At 39.4% G+C, this 21997-nt stretch overlaps 1 protein-coding gene across 3 annotated transcripts in view; it reads right to left on the bottom strand.

Annotated features, from left to right (window-relative positions):
• WNK1 (WNK lysine deficient protein kinase 1) overlaps positions 1-20629 on the bottom strand; it is a 158781-nt gene extending 138152 nt beyond the window's left edge. For all 3 annotated transcript variants that reach the window (XM_069491045.1, XM_069491046.1, XM_069491047.1), the window contains exon 1: positions 19798-20629. In XM_069491045.1, the coding sequence (XP_069347146.1) occupies positions 19798-20556 (759 nt within the window). In that variant the 5' untranslated portion in view covers positions 20557-20629. The remainder of the gene's footprint in view (positions 1-19797) is intronic.
• Between the last annotated feature and the right edge of the window lie 1368 nt (positions 20630-21997).

Below are 21997 nucleotides of genomic sequence, written 5' to 3'. Positions count from 1 at the left end.
TTTTGTTACTTTATAACCCGCAATTAGAAGACTATCCTCTCAGGGGCTTCTCTTAGAGACCTCCCAGGGCCAAAGAAAGGAGTTCCACCTGACTATACCAGAGAGGGAGGGGATGGAAACAATGAAGGCAGTTCAAGAGGTGGAAGCTGAGGAAAGGAGGAGATTAGAGGATTCAACCAGACCAAGATCAATACCACCATCCTCCTCTTTAGGAGCGCTAGGGAGAGGGGAGGATAATGGAGAGACAATAATGGCAGTAACTTTGCTTTGGAAAAATTCTGCAAAAGATCCAATTACTCAAGATTCTCTGTAACATGGCCTTCAAAAAACCTGCCAGACTTACATAAATGGGCACGTCAATGACAAGCAGTGTAGGTGGAAGACTAGAAAGCCCTATCCTGATAAAATTCTGGAATGTATGAAACTCTGCAAGATTGGGGATAGGGGGAGTTGTGGAGTAGAATAAGGACCAACTAAACTGGGTGCAGACACAACACAGATTAAATTTGATTTCAGTAAAACAGGAATATGATATGTCATGGGTACAGCCTGTGGAGTTAAGACTCATAATAGAAAAAAATGACAATTATCTAATATCAAGGAGGAAATGAGGTAAATTATGGTATATCCACATAAGGAACTATCATGCAGCTGTTAAAAATATTTATACTCAAAACATGATGTAGGCTGATTTTATATGTGTGTGTGTGCATACACTAATGTTTATGTTACAATGAATTATAAAATTACATACATACACACACACACACACACACACACACAGATCTATGATCCTAGCAGAACATAAATTCCATGAGGGCAGAGATTTTTCTCTATTTGCCACCTAAGACAACACCAGGAATGTAGGTATGCAAAAAACATTTGTCAAGTATAAAATCCATCATGAGGGGGAGGGAGAGACAGTCATCCAAAATGATACATGAACATTGCCTTTTAGTGACCAAACTTTAGTGGGGTTATTTTGGTCTTCATTTTTCCATTTTCTAAGATATCTCTGAGAATATATTACTTCTATAATGGAAAAAACTGATTAGGAAGCAGTTCCCTTTAAACGCCTTAAGAATTTGCTACATTTTCAAAACATCTTTGGTATGCTCTACAGTTGACTTTACCAAAAGTACAAATAAAGGAAGCAGAGTTAGGTTGTCTTGAGTGGGTAGGAAGTAGAAAAAGCACACTAAGGCTTTTTCCTCTGTAGCTTAGTAAGTATACAAAAAATAAACTTCCTCAAAGAACTTTCAATGTACTGTTATTAACACCCCTAACACCTGGCTTTTACAAACCTCTGAACCACACAGTAACAATGTTCTAAAACCAAACTACTGATGTAAAGTACTCTGATAATGCCCCAAATCATATAAGAAGCAGTGGTGAACTGTCTTGCAAATCTCTGGACAAAGGCTGCAGGTAGGGTAAAAAAAATTTTAGCTTTGCCATATATCAGCCATAACTTTCAAACTTCTGTTCAGAATGATCAAAAGCATCAATAGTCAATTTCCTAGATTTAGTTCTAACTAAATGTTTCTATTTGTTCTAATTAACATTCTAATTAATTTTCTCTTACTGAGAATAAAAAAAAGTACACACTTAGGTAGGAATTCAAGTGCGGTACAGTCCAACCTCAAGATCATTTCACAACTGCATGTGCAGTACTACAAAGTATTAAAAACAATTCCGATAACATGTACAAACAGTTTTTATCAAAAATTATAAATTCTTAAATAGACTAAAATTCCTGATTTTTAACAAGGGAAATGGTCTTTTTATGAGGTAAATACAGCAAATTATGCCTCCATACAGCATCACAACTATGTACACACACCCCAACATTATGATTACCGTGTACAAATATTTTGTTGTTTTTCAATCTAAAAATCTCAAATTTTTAAATAGGAAAATGCTCTCAATATGTGGTAAAACAGGAAAACTGTACCACCATACAGTATGATTACAACCATAAAAACAAAAATCAAACACACAAACTAGAATGTTATAAATGGTAATAATGCTCATCACTGAATGAAGGGATGGACTGTAGGTGATTTTTATTTCCTTCTCCCCCCATCCAATAGCCTATTTTTTATATTGAGAATATATTCTACAAATTTTAAAAAATCTTTTGTGTGTGTAATTTAAGGATGGTTACAAAAACTAAGGTGGATGCACTAGAATGTTTATAGCAGCACAATTCACAATTGCAAAGATGTGCAAATAACCTAAGTGCCCATCAATACGAGTGGATTAATAAAATGTGTATACCATGGAATTCTACTCAGCCACAAAAAACAATGGAGATACAGCACCTCTTATATTATCCTGGATAGAGCAGGAGCCCATTCTACTAAGTGAAGTAAAATAAGAATGGAAAAACAAGCACCATATGTACTCACCATCAAATTGGTTTTAACTGATCAACACTTAAGTGGCACATACAGTAGTAACATTCATCAGGTGTTGGGCAGATGGTGGGGGAGGAGAGGATGGGAATATACACACATAATGAGTGCGATGCACAACATCTGGGGGATGGACATGCTTGAAGCTCTGACTCGGGTGGGGCAAAGGCAATATACATAACCTAAACATACCCCCATAATATGCCAAGATTAAAAAATATATGTAAAAAGAAATGTTAAAGAAAAAAAAACTAAAGTGGAAATAAATGAGGTTTATAACTCAGATATTTTAGTCACACAATCAAATTAGCGTGTAGCTATAAACAATGGCTATCGATGACCCTTATACAAAAGGAAAAGTATGCTTTTGGAGTCATTAAATTACCATTAAGAGTTTAGGCCGGGCGCAGTGGCTCACGCCTGTAATCCTAGCACTCTGGGAGGCCGAGGCGGGTGGATTGTTTGAGCTCAGGAGTTCGAGACCAGCCTGAGCAAGAGCGAGACCCCCATCTCTACTAAAAATAGAAAAGAAATTATATGGACAGCTAAAAATATATATAGAAAAATTAGCCGGGCACGGTGGCACATGCCTGTAGTCCCAGCTACTTGGGAGGCTGAGGCAGGAGGATTGCTTTAGCCCAGGAGTTTGAGGTTGCTGTGAGCTGAGCTGACGCCACGGCACTCTAACCTGGGTGACAGAGTGAGATTGTCTCAAAAAAAAAAAAAAAAAGAGTTTAAAAGCACTGTCTTGGCATCTCAAATATATTACAACTGTATTAGAATAAAGCAGTTTATATTCTCACTAATATCTTTTCACCCTTATTTACTGTAGTGGCACAACTAGTAAAAGAATTTAACTATTTTGGAAAAACTCAATGAAAATAAGTAGTTTTTCTTTCATAAGCAAGAGACACCAAAAACAAATTTAACCTATTTCTCTGTATCATTAAGACATGAATAGCGGCACTAAATTAGTTAACAAATTTAAGGATCCACAATGGCTAGAAATTACTAAAGAATGTAAAGCAGCAAGTTTATGCACACTCAATATAGACCCAAACATACACTAGCAGTTCATCTGAAATAAACCAAAGTATTTACCAATATTTCAAGATATTTACAGTAAACACTGATTTCAAATATTCTCTTGGCAACAACTAAGGTACTCAAAGATCAAGACCATAAAAAGTATCATGTCTGAAACAGACATGCTGGTAAATAACAGAAGATAAAATTTTTAAGGACAGGGATTCCAATTTTCAAAATAATCATGTATTAAAAGCACCACAAACAAAAGCAGCAAGACTTTAAAACCCCAAAATTCTGTGCTCAGCGACAGCAAAAGTATGGTTTGTAAAGGATGCTAATGAAAGAAACCACAAAAAGGAAGGTGCTTAACATATTTTTTAAAAGGAAGTAGTAAACTTGCTGCAGCATAACCTTTAACATTTTATTTTAATAGAATAGTCTAAGTCAGCAACAGTCAACAGAAATATGTGAGCTAAATGTATTTTAAATTTTCTAGTAACCACATTAAAAATACATCTAAACATTATCATTTCTTTTTTTGTACTAAATTTTCAAAATCCAGTGTGTATTTTACATACAGCACATATCAATTTGGATGTTAATTTTTCATCAGAAATACTCGATCTCTTGGCTGGGCGTGGTGGCTCACGCCTGTAATTCTAGCACTCTGGGAGGCTGAGGCAGGAGGATCGCTTGAGGTCAGGAGCTTGAGACCATCCTGAGCAAGAGCGGAGACCCTGTCTCTACTAAAAATAGAAAGAAATTAGCTGGACAACTAAAATAAATAAATATATATATATATAAAAATAAATTAGCTGGCCATGGTCACATATGCCTGTAGTACCAGCTACTCAGGAGGCTGAGGCAGATGGATCGCTCGAGCCCAGGAATTTGAGGTTGCTGTGAGCTAGGCTGACGCCATGGCACTCTAGCCTGGGCAACAGAGTGAGACTCCTCAAAAAAAAAAAAAAAAAAAAACAGACAGACAGACAGACTATCTCTATTTAAATTCCACTTGGCTATGTGATAAAATAAATTCACATAGCCAAGTTGTTCAGGGCATACTTAAAAGTTTTCAAAAAACTAAATCAGGTGTCATTTTAAAATTTTAATTAATTAAAATTAAATAATATTTAAAATTCAGTTCCTTAGTCAGCTTTAGCCACATTTCAAGTGGTCAATAACCATGTGGCTAGTGGCTACTATAAGGAATAGCACAGGTCTAAGTGCTACACACTATAAACTGACAAACTAATCAAAGACAATTCTTAGAACAGTTTGGTGTTCAAACAGAATAGAAGTTTCTGCTAAAGCTGTTAGTCAGTGTAAACGTGGTATAATTTATACAATGGGGAAAATAGATAAAAACTCAGAAAACAAACACTGAATTTGATACTTAGATTCACAGCATTTGTCTGTATTTATAACGGAATAATTTCGGATGTGGGTAAGGAAAATACCCTCCTACATTATTGCATTCTTTGCCCACAACTATAATGTAAGAAATTGAGGGCGGTTTATATCACTTATTTTCCTCCAAGGCTAAAAAGATGCATCATATCCTCAGATGCAGCAATAGAGAGAATGTATAAGCACAAAGAGTAAATTAGTTTTTAAAAAGTACTACTGCTGTAAAGGAAAATATTGGAGAAAGAAGGTATGACCTTCCCTGTTGCAGTAGGGACCTGCATGAGGAGAGTATCTGAGGGGACATTAAGCTAGGAGTTAAGAGATTGGCTATATACATACAGGAGAATTATGCAAATTAGTACACATATTTAGAATGATAGGAACCAGGTTTCTTACCCTTGCAGAAAGATATAAATATACAAAAAGGGAAAGCTAGAATGAGTTCTACATTGAATTAGAATTGGAGGTAACAATATGAACTCATGGCTTTCGATATATATAGACAGATATAGATGTATACAAACACAAATGCATACTTATAAATATTTTCTAATTGCTATGGTCTGTATGTTTCCCCCAAAATTCATGTGTCAGAAACTTAATCCCCAATGTAATAGTGTTGAGAGGTGGGGCTCTGTCCTCATGAATGGATTAATGCCACTATAACAAAGGCTTGCAGAAGTAGGTTCACTCTTTGCCATGTGAAGAGGCACCAAGAAAGCCCTCATCAGATGTTGCTGGCACCTTGGTCTAGGACCCAGTCTCTAGAATTGTATGGAAATAAATTTCTGTTCTTGCAACAGAAATGGACTAAGACACTAATTCTTCACTGAAAAGCCTGAGAACAGCCCAACTAGCTATGAGCACACCTGGCACCACATCTTGTTTTCTGAATAGCATTCTACACTAAAAAGAACCAGGGCTCTAGAAGTGGCTGGTGCATGACTACGGTGGGGAAATAATAAAACGAACCTAGAATATCTTGTGCAGAAAGTGAGGATGTCATCAAAAAAATGAGAGGGACATGTTAATAACAAGGACACAGAAGGCAGCTTCTAGCCAAATCTGGGACAACTGTTATGTTTGAAAGTATTTCACTGTAAAGAGTTTTCTAAAAAGTATTACTATATCTATCATATGAAGATATAAGGGGGAAAAATTACATTGTGTAACATTTAGCTAAGTACTGGTTGTTGAAGAGGTTAATTTTACTCATGAAGAGGGTAAGACTGACAGATGTTTAAAACATTGAAAAAATGAGGTATTCACACCAAGTACATACTTGATAAAGATTTGTGAAAGCCTATAATGGCAATAGTTAGGGGTAGTATGGCAGTTTCACTTCTGCCCTTACAAGAGGGATAGAAAATGGCCGAGATTGTCATCATAGAAATCAAACTATTCTTTAGCCATAGGATGCTCACACCAGCAAAATATCACTATGCTCCCCAACTTATGTCCAAGAAAAAAATCTGGAGACATAGAGAAACTGGTACAATGCAACACAGTCTGTCCACCAAAAGTAAAATGTAAACTAGTACCTCTGTAGTAGGGTGCCTGGTTAGGCAGAACAAGTATTTAAGTTGAAAGTCTACCATTTAAAAATCACTGGTGGTTTTTTTTTTTTTTTTGGTCTGGGTATAAAACAGCAATGCACCTAGGAGCCATCTTCTTTGTTCTGTAAAGAACCACTTGAGTGGCCCTTCTGAATTATGTAATTGAAGCAAATAAATTCTGGAAAAAGGATGTAACAGGCTCTATTTTTTGACTTGATAAAAGCTGTCCCTACCAATAATATTAAACAGTACTAAGAGAAGGTATGTAGAAGTATGCATAAAAGGCCAAAAATCTTCTGGTAAGCCACTGAGACTCCAAGGCCTTCCACTTTAAGTTTAATGTCATTAGAAATCCTCTGATAGACCTTAAACAGCTCTGAATGAGGTCCACTAAGAGAAAAGTTTCCCATATCCTGAACATACACAGTAAGCAAACTCACCTTGAAAGAACAGAATTCAAGTCTAAACCAAGATTTGGCAATTAAAGGAGGAGAGGTGATTTTGCCTGTGTAGTTGAAGCTGAAAACTCCTATCAACCCAGCTACTCTACCACAACAGTAATATTCTGAGAAATCTGCCATATTTTGAGGTGAGGTCTGATGTGCCCAAGTGTGGATTATCCCCAGTGTAAGAGGGTATGGGACTGTCTGACCTCAATGAACCATTTTAGTCTAAAGAACATCCAGGAATCCATGTCTATGCGATGATACATTCACTTGTCTGTGCTGGTTGGGCATACAAGCAAATAATAGCAACTGATACCAAATTGGTGAAGGATCATGCAGGTCATACCTACGTGATCTCTAAAACTGAAATCCCAAATCCCAGAAATGCGTATAAAACTAGTGATAAACATGCATTACCTTTAAGAGAGTACAGGGGCGAGGAACCTGCAGCCTCAAGGCCATATGTGGCCCTCCAGATCCCCAAGTGCAGCCCCTCGATATAATCCAAACTTCACAGAACAAATCCCTTTATTAAAGGGATTTATTCTGTAAAATTTGGATTCAGTCAGAAAGCCACATGTGGCCCCAAAGCCGCAGGTTCCCCACCCCAACCAGATGCTGGCCATCGACAAATAATTAAGAGTAGCCACCTCTATGAGCTTTAATATACTTTCATTTATATCAAATGCTCTAAGCCAAAAAGAACGGCACCAACAAAATAGGTCCCCAAAATCTCAGAATACCATATTAACACCTTACTTATTCAGATATCAGTTACTAGAAATACAACCAAAAGCCAGAAAGTAAGACCTGAGCAGCACAAATACAACACCCTAAAGTTAATGAATTTTACTCATACTTATTCCTCTTTAAATCATTAAAACCAATTCTAACAAAATTGGCAATTTAGTCGTCCAGTGCAGGCAAAATCAGAAGCAACTGTTAATAAGGAGGCTGATGCAGATGAGCCAACAGCAGCAAGCAGTGACGACTGACATACCAGAAGGTTGGGGGTGGGGGAAGTTGGGACATTTTTTTCAAAAACTTAGTATAGGAGTATAAAGGCAAGATGCCCATTACTCAAGCAGCCCTTAGGTGTATTATTATCTAACTGGTGATTTTCATTCTCTGAAAAGATTTAAATTGTCTATTTAAAGGAGCAAGAAAATGATACTTTAATAAGAGTTTTACAAGACTGTTAATACAAAGTCTTGCTACTTTGAAAACAGAACTTCAGTTATATGGAAATCTTACTAGGGGTGGGGAACATCTTATTCCCACAATACTGAATAAACTAAGAATTCCAAAGGATTTCAAAACACACTTACATAATTTAAATGAGTTTTCTATTTGGAACTCACACAAACAAGAGAGCCAAATCCTGAATAACACATGTAATATGTCACAGTGTACAGTGAAGAGGAAAAAAAAAGAAGTAACGATAAAAAATTAAGGGAAAAGAGTCAATTCACATAATACCTGCATCACAAACTAAGCTAAAAAACCATAACTTCAGGCCGGGCGCGGTGGCTCACGCCTGTAATCCTAGCTCTCTGGGAGGCCGAGGTGGGCGGATCCTTTGAGCTCAGGAGTTCGAGACCAGCCTGAGCAAGAGCGAGACCCCACCTCTAAAAATAGAAAGAAATTATATGGACAGCTAAAAATATATACAGAAAAATTTAGCCGGGCATGGTGGTGCATGCCTGTAGTCCCAGCTACTCGGGAGGCTGAGACAGGAGGATCGCTTGAGCCCAGGAGTTTGAGGTTGCTGTGAGCTAGGCTGACGCCACGGCACTCACTCTAGCCTGGGCAACAGAGTGAGACTCTGTCTCAAAAAAAAAAAAAAAAAAAAAAAACAAACACCATAACTTCAGTCTCCAAAGTAGATAAAACCAAGTCACAAGAAAATGAGCAATCTTTATACACAAAAGTCATCTAGATATCATTAGCAAAAATTCTAACACTGTAGCTACTCAATTTGTTTCTATTAGATGGAAATCACATCACATATCAACTGCTAGAAATAATATTCTCTCTCTTTAAATACTTAAGTCTAAACAGAAGTAAAATTCTTTGCGATAACTAATATAAATAGCATCTTAAAAACTCTGAACACACTGAGAAGTTAATAAAACAAAGCTGCCTTCCTCCTCCTTACAGAATCTGCTAATACATATATATATGAACACTGCCTAAAAGGCCATTTACATGGGGATTTGTTTTGTGAAAAATTATAAGAGGTATAAGATACTCAATGATAAATTATAATTGTTAAATGGAGCAAAAGGAGTTAGAATTCCACTAGAACTCAAACTCTTTTCCTCCTGGTTTAACTAGATAGAGATTACTCTATAGTGGAAAGAACAAGGACTCAGATATGCCATGTGATCTTAAACAAGTCATTAAGCCTGCATTAATTTCTTGAAATACAAAATTTTTAACAATCTGTCTCATATTATTAGAATTACAAACAATATGAGCATTGTGCCTGTCACAGAAAAGGCGCCCTTATTAGGTAGATAACTGTTAATAATTATTATCTTTCCAGATTAATTACCAAAGAATTTGAAAACACTCAATAGTCATTTTGCAGAGAGATGCTCCACTTACAAAGTATATATCACCATATGCAAATATAGCATGAATGCCAGAGATCACAGGAGAGAAACAAACCGTTTTTAACACATTAACTGAGGCCAGGTGCGGTGGCTCACGCCTGTAATCCTAGCACTCTGGGAGGCCGAGGCGGGAGAATCATTTGAGCTCAGGAGTTTGAGACCAGCCTGAGCAAGACAGAGACCCCATCTCTACTAAAAATAGAAAGAAATTAGCAAGGCAACTAAAAATAGAAAAAATCAGCCGGACACGGTGGTGCGTGCCTGTAATCCCAGCTACTCGGGAGGCTGAGGCAGGAGGATTGCTGAAACCCAGGAGTTTGAGGTTGCTGTGAGCTAGGCTGATGCCACGGCACTCTAGCCCGGGCAACAGAGTGAGACTCTGGCCCCCCCAAAAAAAACAAAAAAAAAAACAAAAAAAACAAAAAACAAAAAACCAAACACATTAACTACCATGTGAGTTGTGTTCAATATATTTAACTCACACTAGTTTTGAGCCCAGGGATTTGTGAAGCATATGTAATTCAGATGTCTCTGCAGCTTGGGAGTCACAAGAACTACTTTTCAAGTTGCACATAACTCACGCACAGAAAATAAAATTAACAAATTTTTCATTAAATTAGAAAAGATCATTTTGTTTTCAATCTATTTTTGTAATAAAACACCATGGCCCCAAGGAAAAATTTTTTTTCAAGTGTTGCAGTCAATATATTAAGAATCAGCACATTACTGCAAGTGAGGATTCTGAAACCTAGTAGGTAAATGAAATAAAGTATGAAAACTTATTTGGATTGAATTTAACTGCCCACAAGGAAAAACCAAAGCTAAAACAGTAATTGGCTTAGAACAGACTCATGATAGATACTAAAGTAGAGAGATCAGACAAAATGTTATAGTTCAATGCTTCAACTTTTATAAAGATTTTTCCTGGCTCATCTAACCATCTCACCCTGGATCACACCTTCTACTCACCCAGTCTTTCTTGATCCTATTCATTAAAACTTAGCAAAAGAAATGGCCTACACCTATTATCTCTACTTCCTGACCTTCCTCAGTCACTGTAAATTTTCCACTCTTCTGAAATTGTAAGAGCACCAAATACCTGTAGTAAATAAGACATAATGTAAATTGATTATTCTGCACGTATATATGTGTTGGTGATAACATCTTTTGTATATCTTTTCCTAAAAAAGAATGACTATTGTTGAGGATACATTTTAAAAATGTATAACTGAAGTTATAAAAACATCACTTTACACTTTAGAAGGGTAAACTTCACAGTATGTAACTTATATCTCAATAAAGTTATTTTAAAAAAAAAAGCACAACTCAAGCCAAGATCTAGATACAGCACATTCCAATAGAACCTTCTGCAGTGATGAAAATGTTCTATATCTGTGCTAAACAATACTGTGGCCACATGTGGCTATTGAGTATTTGAAATGTGGCCAGTGCAACTGAGGAAACGAATTATTTTATTTCATTTTAATTCATTTAAATGTAAATACCCACATGAGGCTGGTAGATACTGTATTAAATAGTAAACAGTGCAAAAATCTAGGGCATTACCAGTGACTTACATATACTTAAGTGCTTCTGCCTTATTCAACCCCCAATCTCCTTAGGCAATCTTGAATTTCATTGTTAATGACTTCTCAATAGCCAAATGCAATAAACAATTTCAGCAGCCTAAATAATCTCTACACATCTTTGCTACTTCTTAAATCCATTCTCCACAATTACTATTATGCCAATCTGCTATATTATTTTCTTGAAATTTTAATCCCTTGGTACTACCACTCTCCTAGTTTTCTATTTAGTCTAATCCCTGGGCTCTTTTTCCTCTGCCCACCCATTAACTATTCCTACTTTGCCCTACGACTATTATTCTCCTCTCTAGCTCTCTCTAATTTATCTGTGTCTTTACATCCTCTCCCTAGATGACCTCATTTACTTCTATTATTTCAGCCATGACTAATATAGACATTTGGGAATCATCACCTTTGATCTCTACCCCAGACCTATTCTTTGAGCTTCAGTAATATATCTAACTGCCTACTGAACTTCTTCCTGGAGGTTTCACACGTATCTCAAACTCAACATGTCAAATTGAAATCTCTGTACCTCTTCCCAACCTGAAAAAAACCCTCTATTCTTTCTTATTCTCTCCCTCAGTTGACAGCACCAGTATCCCCCATCCTCTTATCCACGCTTCATTTTTTTCTACAAACACTAAACCTGCATATTTTATCTCCTAAATATTTAAATATTCTATTCCCTATTACCTCCCTAGTTCAGGCCCTAAAAATCTCATACTCATACCCAAACTACAGTAGTCCCCACATATCTATGGTTTCACTTTCCACAATCTGAAAATAGTAAATGGAAAATTCCAGAAATAAATAATTCATAAGTTTTAAATTGTGTGCCTTTCTGAATATCATGATGAAACCTCAAGTGGGACATGAATCATCCCTTTGTCCTTTGTATTCATGCTGTATACACTACTCATCCATCCCACCCACTAGTCAATAGTTGACTGGGTTGTCAGATCAAAAAAACATAGTATATACAGGGTTCAGTACTACTGTTTTTTCAGGTATCCAAGGGTGGTCTTGGAAACCTCATAGAAAACAGAAAAGATAAAAAGATGAAAAAGCAGGAGGAAAAAGATAACCATCATTAACCCCTGAGGATAATGAACAACTACGGTAATCTGCATACTACTTCCCTCGGACTCCTTAAATCCATTCTCCACAATTACTACTATGCAAATCTAACCAATTAACCTCTCTGCTTAAAACTCCGTAGTTAGTCACCACTGCCTATACATAAGTACGGTCACCCTCCCTACCCATGGGTTCTGCATCTGTGGATTCAACCAACCACAACACTGGGAGGAAAAACAATAAAAAAATAATAATACAACAATCAAGAATACAAATTTTAAAAAATACGGTATAACAACTATTTACATAGCATTTTACATTGTATCAAGGTATTATAAGTAATCTAGAGATGATTTAAAATATACAGGAGGCTATACAGTAGGTTACGGAAATACTATAAGGGACTTAAACATTCATGGATTTTGGTATCCTGGGGGGTGGGAGAGGTGTCTTGGAGCCAATGCCCTCTGGATATTTAGGGATGATATATCGGGGGAGGGGTGTGGAGAGTCCCAAGAACACTGTAATATGATAATGATGTCTAGGAAGGAACTCTCCAGCATGTTAAAGAGATAATCTGTTGCATTTCCCAATTTACCTTAAATCCACAATGATTTATCAGTCCAAGTAAAGAGTATCTATATAGATCCACACACAGATGAATACATAAAGTTATTTGGCTCAAAACTATTAGCCATGAAAAGAATCTTGTTGTCCCAAGCAATCTGTTAATCTTTATTTACAGGGAATGTGCACATCAATAATGATTTGATTCACTAATTAGTTTTATCTCCCATTGTTTGGTTTATACATTAGTCTGTGTTTGATTAACAGTAAGACTATCTACCATGCACATGATCATCTGTCTCTGAGAAGCTGAACCTTGGCTGCTCAAAAGATGTCACAGAAATAACATTAATAGTATGGTTTTCTTAACTAACCTGAGTATGATAGTTATAACAAGCAGCTTTCCAACCACTCTTTCTTAATTTATTATTAAACTGTTAAATTTCTTAAGAATACTTAAATTCCTGGGAAAACTAACAGCCTATATGAAGACTCTTCTAAAACTCATTAAGCACATTCATTTAGCATAGCACATTTAATATGGCAATTTTGCAAGGTTAAGATTCAAGTAACAACATTAAAGAGTAAATTCTTTATGAAAGCCCATGTGAAAAAAAAATCTAGAGTAAGATAAATTACGGTGGACAAATTACATGACTAATTAAGTCAACCACAAAACCAAGGAGATTTCCGACATTTTTCCTGTCATGTAAAAAGTATCAATAACCAATCTTTTTTAAACCACATAGGGCCGGGCACAGTGGCTAATGCCTGTAATCCCAACACTTTGGGAGGCCAAGGCAGGAGGATCACTTGAGGCCAGGAGTTCAAAACCAGCCTAGGCAACATAGCAGGAGTCCATCTCTACAATTTTTTTTTTTTTTAAAGAGCCTAGTGTGGTGGCACGTGCCTGTAGTCCCAGCTACTTGAGAGGGTGAGGCAGGAGAATCGCTTGAGCCCAGGAATTCACGACTGTAGTGAGCTATGATCATGCCACTGCACTCCAGCCTGGATGACAGAGCAAGTTACTATCTCAAAAAAACAAAGACAAAAAACACATACAAAATTAAGTCTGCCACCTGTCAAAGGCATAATCCTCTTCCAAATAAAAACATTCTTAAGAGCTTCTGACAATTTCTCCTCAGACTAAAACTCTTCTAAGCTGACAAAAGAAAACTCCTAAAAATCCAACTTTAAGAAATTTAAATATTCAATTTGTAACAAGTGACAATGTATGGCCTTGAAAATAAATATTTAAAGTAGCTGTTGTTATATTTTGTGTAACACTTTACATTTTTCAAAGTACCTTGACAGGGTATTTCAGTTGATCCTCAACAACCCTAAATTAGTAGACATGTTGCTAACAAATCAGCATTACAGATTAAGTTCCCTACTCAAAGTCAAAGAATTGGGTAACTTAGAACTCAATGTTCTGCCTTGGTGCTTTTTCATTAGATGGTATTCTGTTACACCACAGTGAACTTTCCAAAGACTAGTGGATTACACAAAGTATACAAATAATTTCAATTTAATATGATAAATACCATAAGAATCACCTATAAGATCCACAAGGAAAATTACTTTCCAGGTACATGCAAAGGAGATGAGACAAAGATCTTAACAGATTCTGGAAATAAGCAGTTAACAAAGGCTGACATTTGGGAAAGGTCATGAAATTAGAATGTTAGGCAGTGGCCAGGTAAAGCTAAGGAACTTGAAAGCACCAACGACATGTTCAACTCCTGTGTTCCTTCTCTAAAAATAATAGCAACAGTAAGAATTTTGCTACATGATTTTTCAAACATAAATATAAACAAATCATGAGCTTGGTGTAGTGGCACACCCTTGTAGTCCCAGCTACTGGAGGAGGCTGATGCAGGAGGATCACCTGAACCCAGGAGTTTAAGACTAACCTGGGCAACATAGTGACATCCCGTCTCTAAATACATACACACATATCATACACACATACACAAATCAAACAAAATCTTGAGTCCCCCAAAAGGACAACTTAAAAAAAAGATGCTGCATCATCATTAACATTTATGTGCCAGACCCTGTCCTACATTTTTTACATATGTTAATTTATTTAATCATCACAACTCTATAAAGTAGGCACTCCTTTACACCCATTTTATAGATAGGAAATTGTAGCACAGCCCAAGATGACACAATCCAGTAGCTGAGCCTTGATTTGAAACCAGGCAATCTAGTGCTTAACTATTATGTCACACTGCACGAAAGTGGCCTCTTCAAACCTAAATTGAGGTCATGCTAAGTCTCACTTATTCATGCAGACCAGATTCATCTATGTTAAACAAAAAAAACCTCAAATAAAATGGAAGTTACTAAAAATGTATCAACATAATTTAAAGAACTGGTATAGCAAAGACTTACTAGTTATAATTACGAATTATTTCATGGTATACTAACATTTTCAGAAATGATAATTTAAGTAAACCTACTCTTGCTGCTTTTATAGCTTTATGTAAGAAACGTTAAAGCTACCAGAAAACCCAAATAACAGGTTTAGCATGATACTCTGAAATGAGAAGCCAGTTTTAGTTGAGTGTTTCCAATAGAGATTAACTAAGATGTATTTCAAAATGACCAGGATGGATCTTGCACTAAAATTTGAATGTCAAGAAATGAACTGTCAGCCAGGCGCAGTGGCTCACACTTGCAGTCCTGGCACTTAGAGAGGTCAGGGCAGGACGACTGTTTGAGCCCAGGAGTTGAAGACCAGCCTGAGCAACATAGTGAGACCCGATCTGTACAAAAAAAAAAAAAAAAAAGCCAGGTGTGCTGGCACAGGCCTGTAGTCCCAGCTATAGTGGAGGCTAAGGAAGGACTGCTTGAACCCAGGCATTGGAGGCTGCAGTGAGCTATGATGACACCATTGTACCCTTAGCCCAGTCAACAGAGTGGGATCCTGCCTTAAACTAAAAAAAAATACCCCTTTTTCCAAGTTTTTAGACTATGGGTCAGAAAAAAGGTAAATAAGAGAAAATGAAAACATTTAAGGCCCCAAGACTAAGTAAGAAGTAACTATATCACTTTAAAAAAACAAAAAACCTAAATGTAATTCTCTATTCCTTTACCACAAAGTTAATTCCTACAGCAAAAAACTACATATATTTTGAATTAAATCTTACCTAACCAAAAATCATCCTGTCTCTAATTCTAGCCTGGTAAAAGGGGACAAAGGATTATTTCAAACAAGTCACCAAGCATTCTTTAATTTGCAAGCAGCTACCCTTACCTAAAGGCAAAGATGTGGTCTGAACTTTGCACATACCCCCAATCAATGACTTTGAGGATTAAAAAAACAAAAAAACTCCAGACTATCCCCCGAAATTTAGAGTTCCCAGGACTGAAAGTTACTGCAGATTTTCATCCTAAAAAATAAGGAATATGGCACAAAGTTAAAAGAGGGGAAAAAACTATCAATATTCAAATGGGAAGATTCAGTTCAATCAGTTATTTGAAGAACTATATCAAAGAAATAAGCTATAATGGTTTTTTAATCACAGAACCACATTTCTGCAGCACTGCTAAACTTTTCACAAAAAGCGTAATTCCTGAGACACAAGTCTTAACTTACTAAAAGCCAAAGCAAAGTAAGCACTAAGTATATTAGAGCTTAAAAAAAAAATTATGATTTGACCTCCCCTTTCAGGTAGATCTGAAATCAACCTCATCAATACATATCAGGTGAACTTTTGCAAGGCAATTTGGGGGAAAAGCACTTAAATCTGTGTACTATTTTTTTTAAAGCACTCTTGATTTTATCTCTTGGTTAAAAAATAAATAAATAAATAATTTAAAAAAATAAAGCAAATTATGCTATCTTTCTTAAAAAACAAGGTCCCTTAGAAAAGCAATGTAAACTCTGCAGGCAGAGCCCAGCAGTAACATTTTCTGACCAAGGCAACTAGGTATTAAAATTAAGGCACACCATTTGACTAATAAAGTTAGGTAAAGAAATCTGCATCTGGCTGGGCCTGTAATCCTAGCACTCTGGGAGGCTGAGGCGGGCAGATTGTTTGAGCTCAGGAGTTCCAGATCAGCCTGAGAAACAGCGAGACCCCGTTTCTACTAAAAATAGAAAGAAATTATATAGACAGCTAAAAACATATAGAGAAAAATTAGCCAGGCATGGTGGCACATCCCTGTAGTCCCAGCTACTCAGGAGGCTGAGGCAAGAGGATTGCTTGAGCCCAGGAGTTTGAGGTTGCTGTGAGCGAGGCTGACACCATGGCACTCTAGCCTAGGTAACAGAGTGAGACTCTGTCTCAAAAAAAAAAAAAAAAAAAAGAAATCTGCATCTTACTCAAAACATCTCAATTATTACTTAAGATCTTGTGGTATTAAAGTATTAGCTAGGTATTATTTCCTAAGAATTAATGCTTGTTTTACTAGATAGCTATGTGTACTGTGAGTCTAAAGATAAGCTTGATAAAAAGTAGTTTGATTTGTATACCATATTCACCCATTCCCCAAAGCCTATTTATATCTCCATTTGAAGCGATAAAATCACAGCCTAAAATTTGCCATGGTTAATAGGACTGGATTTCTCCAGAAATCTGACAACCACTTCCACACTAAAACAGTATTGCTTCATTTGAAATTATTAATTAGCCCTCTACTAAATGCTTTAACATCTCCCAAATTATTAGATCCTAACCAGTTTAATTTTTATTCTTCACCAACCTAAGAAAGTTATTCACCTGCTCTATGATTTCAGTTTCCTTATTTTTAACAAATAAGCAGGTAGGCAGTATAATAATGTAAGATTTCTTTCAGTTTTAATACAATGAAGACTTTTAACAACTGAACACAATATTTCTCCTGTCTTGCTACAGAAAAATATGTATACCAGAAGTATACATTTAGTGAAAAAGCTTTTCCTTCTTCCCAATGCTTTGGAAATCCCTTGGCCTGTCCTTTAATTTGGATACAAAGACAAAAATTAAAACAATGACCTACTGAATACTTTATTAGGCAAGTACTGCAAGTGTCCTGGTCTAAAGAACAAAGACTGCCCAACTGCTGCTATAAAGGATCCTCGGGCCAGGACAATCATTTTTAAAACCAAAATAAAAAATTGTAGAGGCATGTGCAAATGACATGGAAGTTTCTAAACCAGGCTACCACTCAATGAGCTAGGATCCACTTGGTTCTGCAGCCAAATAGTAAACTGTCCTTACAATAATATGCGATATAAGATTTTCCTTAGTTTGGTCATGCCCATGCCTAGATAGAAAAGTAAAAATCCAAAAAGTCATGAGTTCTAAGAAAAACTGGGAAGCATAGACAAAGTTCTCACTGTGACATTAGATAAATTGAGTTTTTCACACTATGTAATAATCAGAAAATTCCCGGTGATAAACGAAAACCATACACATTACATTCTGATGTATTAAAAGTGAAATAATTAAAGCTAACAAAATTAATCTATTAAGTGCTCAACACTTAATTGGGTCCAGTCTTAAGAAAGTTAAGATAACTTGTTAAGAAAAAAATTGTTAAAAAGAATCTATTCAAATAACTACACCAGAAGAATAAAATTCCAGGATCAACAGCAACAGGCATTAGTAATATAAGAAAGAAATAGATGCCTGCCTGGTAAATCTTTTGCCTGTAAACCAAAAGGAATCAGACCTAAGTTTTTGAGTATGATTGTCCAACAGGAATAAAGTTACAGTACAGGTTGACAAGTTTCCTTTAAAAAAAAAAAAAAGGGTCTGCTACCTTTCCAACTCTATTATAAAATTAATTAATTAACAGTTTTAATTTCCCACTGCCTTAGAAGTTCCACATTATTAATGGTAAAACTTAAGAAATCATTATGTTTCTAAAGAAATTGTCAGTTTTTAAGTTTACTTCCACGTGCTGTGTTAATTTCCATTCACATTTGATCTGGGCTAGGTCATTTGGAAGCTGACATTCAAAGGGTTAAGTTAACACATATTAGTTCATAGATAAAATAAGTTCCAAGATCATTCAGTTACTTTCACATCCTATTTCAGCTTGGTCCATGTTCTTGGAAAGAAGAGTATTGGTGGCGTTTTTCATGTATGTATAACCTAGCTGACTATTTTTCCTTCAGTGTAACTCTGCTTCTACCAATTCACCTATGCCTGGTGAGGGCAACATTCAAGCAAGCTGCTACAGCAGGTCAAGCAACAAGTAGCCCAAACTCAGCTACTTAAACCTAGAATACTGGTCAACCAGAATGACACACCATTATTTACATCATGAAAGGTTATAAAAGGAAGCATTGTGACTCCCTTGGACTCTAGGGAAAACTTAGCTTTAAAAAATGTTTTATAACAGGATTAAAACAATAATGGTAACATTACAACTATCAAAGCGCTTATACAATTTTGCATGTGTTCCTGTGCTATTCACTGTATCGTGAATGGGCTGAAGACATTGTTTAATAAACAACGTCAAAGCACTGCTGACACTATAAACCATATAAGCATCATCAAGCGGAATAATACCAAACATTTACTTGTACCTTACTAGTGGCTAGGCATTTAACCAAAAGGGGCAGAGAAGAAAGTCTTCTTTATAATTCTTTTATACCAAATGCCTGTGCGACCATCAAGTAAGATATATATCCAAAGGAACAAGGTCGTTCTTATTTAAAAAGAACAGCCTGATCTCAAGGATATAAACACTCTTCCACACACAGGGGCAGTTTCTCACTGCAGAGCCTCTGATGAGACTGAAATGCACAGATCAAGAAGCCATGTACTTTCCTAACTCAAAAACTTCCCCACTAATTCTAAGTTTCCTGCCAGACACTAATGCAGAGACAATTCATTTGTACTGAGATGACCTTCACCACCCCCTGCCTAGTCGCAAATCCCTTCGGCTACCAATAATTCTCATGCTATCCCAACACCTAGGACATGCTCCACATTCTCCTAATTTCAATCTCTTTTCAAAAGTTGGCCTCCCCCTCTACTCAGTGTCAAACAGAGAATGACATGTAAAGGGTGAACTCGATAAACTGGCTCAACCGAACGAAATCTGGGATGCAAACGACTGTAAAATAAAGTAGGTGGGGTTTTTACCTGCAGTTCACACCAGGCGACCTCCACAGTGGTTTCGGTGTCCAGACCTTTGTAGACAGTCTTAAAGGAGCCTCTGCCGATTTCAATGTCAAACTTGAGAAAGCGGCCATCGTTGGACATTCCCACGGCCTTGGTCTCCAGCTCTTCGATGTCATCCTGTTGCTGACTCCGTTCCTCCTGTGGCTCCTTCGCGCTGCCGCCGCCGCTGCCACTTCTGGCCGGCGGCGGCTCCTCTTTGCTCCCCGCTAAGCTGGGCTGGGAAACTGGGCGGTCTTTGCCGGTACTGCTGGGGGCAGTCGAGGCAGCAGGGCCCGCTACGGCTTGGTCCCCAGGAGCAGCAGCGGCTGGAGGCTGCTGGGTCACCTGGGAAGCGGCGGTGGCGGTCAAGGTCTCCTCCCGCTGGGGCTCTGGTGGAGCACTCTGCGGAACAACCGCGGGAACGCTGGGCTGGGGGAGAGAGAAAGGGAGGCCCGGCAGCTCCAACGCAGTGGCATTGGAGTCGCAGATGACGCTCCGGCGGAAGAAGCGGTGTTCAGTGGTGGTAGTGGTCGCGGCCGCCCCACGACTGTCCTTGTCCATAGTGTGGCGGCGGCGCCGGTACTCTTCGGTCCTGCCAGCGCCAGCGTCGCTCGCCGCGACCCCCAGTTTCTCCCCCACCGAGGAATCGGAGCTGGAGCCATTCTTGGGGGCGGGCGCCGGCGGCGAGAGGAACAGGGAACTGGGAGTGCTACTCTGCTTCTCTGCGGCGCCGCCAGACATGGTTGGTCCGCCGGAGTGAGGCGAGCGGGCTCGGATTTGTGAATGAAACGAGGGTGAAGGTCCGCAGGGCACAGCTCCCACGGCGGGTTCCGGCCGAGCGGGGCGACGCCTCGCTCAGCACTGACGAGCCGCCCCGCAGGAGAGGCGGGACACGGGGCCCAGTTGCGGCGGCTGCTGGCACCGAGGCTGCTGCGGCTCACGAGGCAGGCTCGTCGGCGGGCGATCCAGGAGCAGAGCCACGGGGGTTAGCGCCGCACGGTCCGCATCCATCCTGCGGCGAGCGGCGGCCGGGCAGGCGGTGGCAGCAGAGGCGCCGCAGTCATGAGGGGCAGGGCCGGGCGCAGAGTCGAAGCGGATGCGGCGGATGCGGAGACAGATCAGCTCGCACCGCCGCCGCTCGCCGCGCTGGGCGGGCTAGGCCCAGAGGGCGGCGGCGCCGCGAGGAAGCGACGAGCGCCGACGCCAGGCGGTGGCAGCCCCGGGGCAGAGGAGTGGGAGGGGCCGGGCAGGCGAGAGAGGGCCACGGCCGGGGGCTCCCGGTCTCTCAGGCGCTCGCCTCCTCCCACACGCGCCCCCAAAGAGGGGACCAGTCTCACAGGGCGCCCATTGCCCAGACGGGAAGGGCCGAAGCCGCGAAGCCTCGGTGCCTGAGGAGCGGGCCCCCCCTTCCCCAAGGCCTCCCCGCCCGCCCCGGGCCTGGCAAAGCCCCGTCTCCTCCCGGGCCGGTGCCGGGGGCTGAGGGAGGAACGGTGGGGAGGGGAGGGCCGCTCACCGCGGGGCCCGAGCTCCGCTGCTTCTCTGAGGCGAGAGTAGAGGAGACCGAGAGGACTGGGTGGAGGGGGATAGGGAGACAAAAGAGCAGTCACCCCCACCAGGCACCTTCTGTCACCGAAGAAGGGGGTACGGCGTAACCGAGAGAAAAGAGCCGCGTCTGCCCGGGAAACTCTCCACGCTAAATGGCGCCGGGAGTCTGAAGCCTCCACACAGCCCGCTTGGACCCCGCCCCCTGCCGCCCGGGGCAGCCCCACCCCCACCTAGCTCCGGGGCTCACGCGCAAGGCGTGCCGGTACCGAGACCCCCTGGGACTTGTAGTTCACGGATTGGAGGAACGAAAGGGACCGAGGAGGAAGGAGCCTACGACTTCCATGATGCCCTGCGGTTGTCTTAGCCTGCTACCTCATGGGAGTTGTAGTTTTTTTTTTGAAATCGCCCCTTTGGAAAGGAGGATGGGAGCGTCATCGTGGGTCGCTCAACCCCATCCATAAGTCAGCTCTGGCTAGGAAAATCATTATTTAGGGCTTAATTGTGGAAGAAGGAAAGGAAGGAATAAAAAAAAGAAGAGAGAGGGAGAACGAGGGAAAGACTCCCGTCATGCTCTGCTGGGGCGAGAGCTCTCTGCTTGCCATGCGATGAGAGTGATCTGTTGTTCGTTAATGGAGAG

The sequence above is a fragment of the Eulemur rufifrons genome, chromosome 16 (genome assembly GCF_041146395.1).
Source record: "Eulemur rufifrons isolate Redbay chromosome 16, OSU_ERuf_1, whole genome shotgun sequence".
Classification (NCBI taxonomy): domain Eukaryota; kingdom Metazoa; phylum Chordata; class Mammalia; order Primates; family Lemuridae; genus Eulemur; species Eulemur rufifrons.
This window is presented reverse-complemented; position numbering and strand designations above follow the sequence as displayed.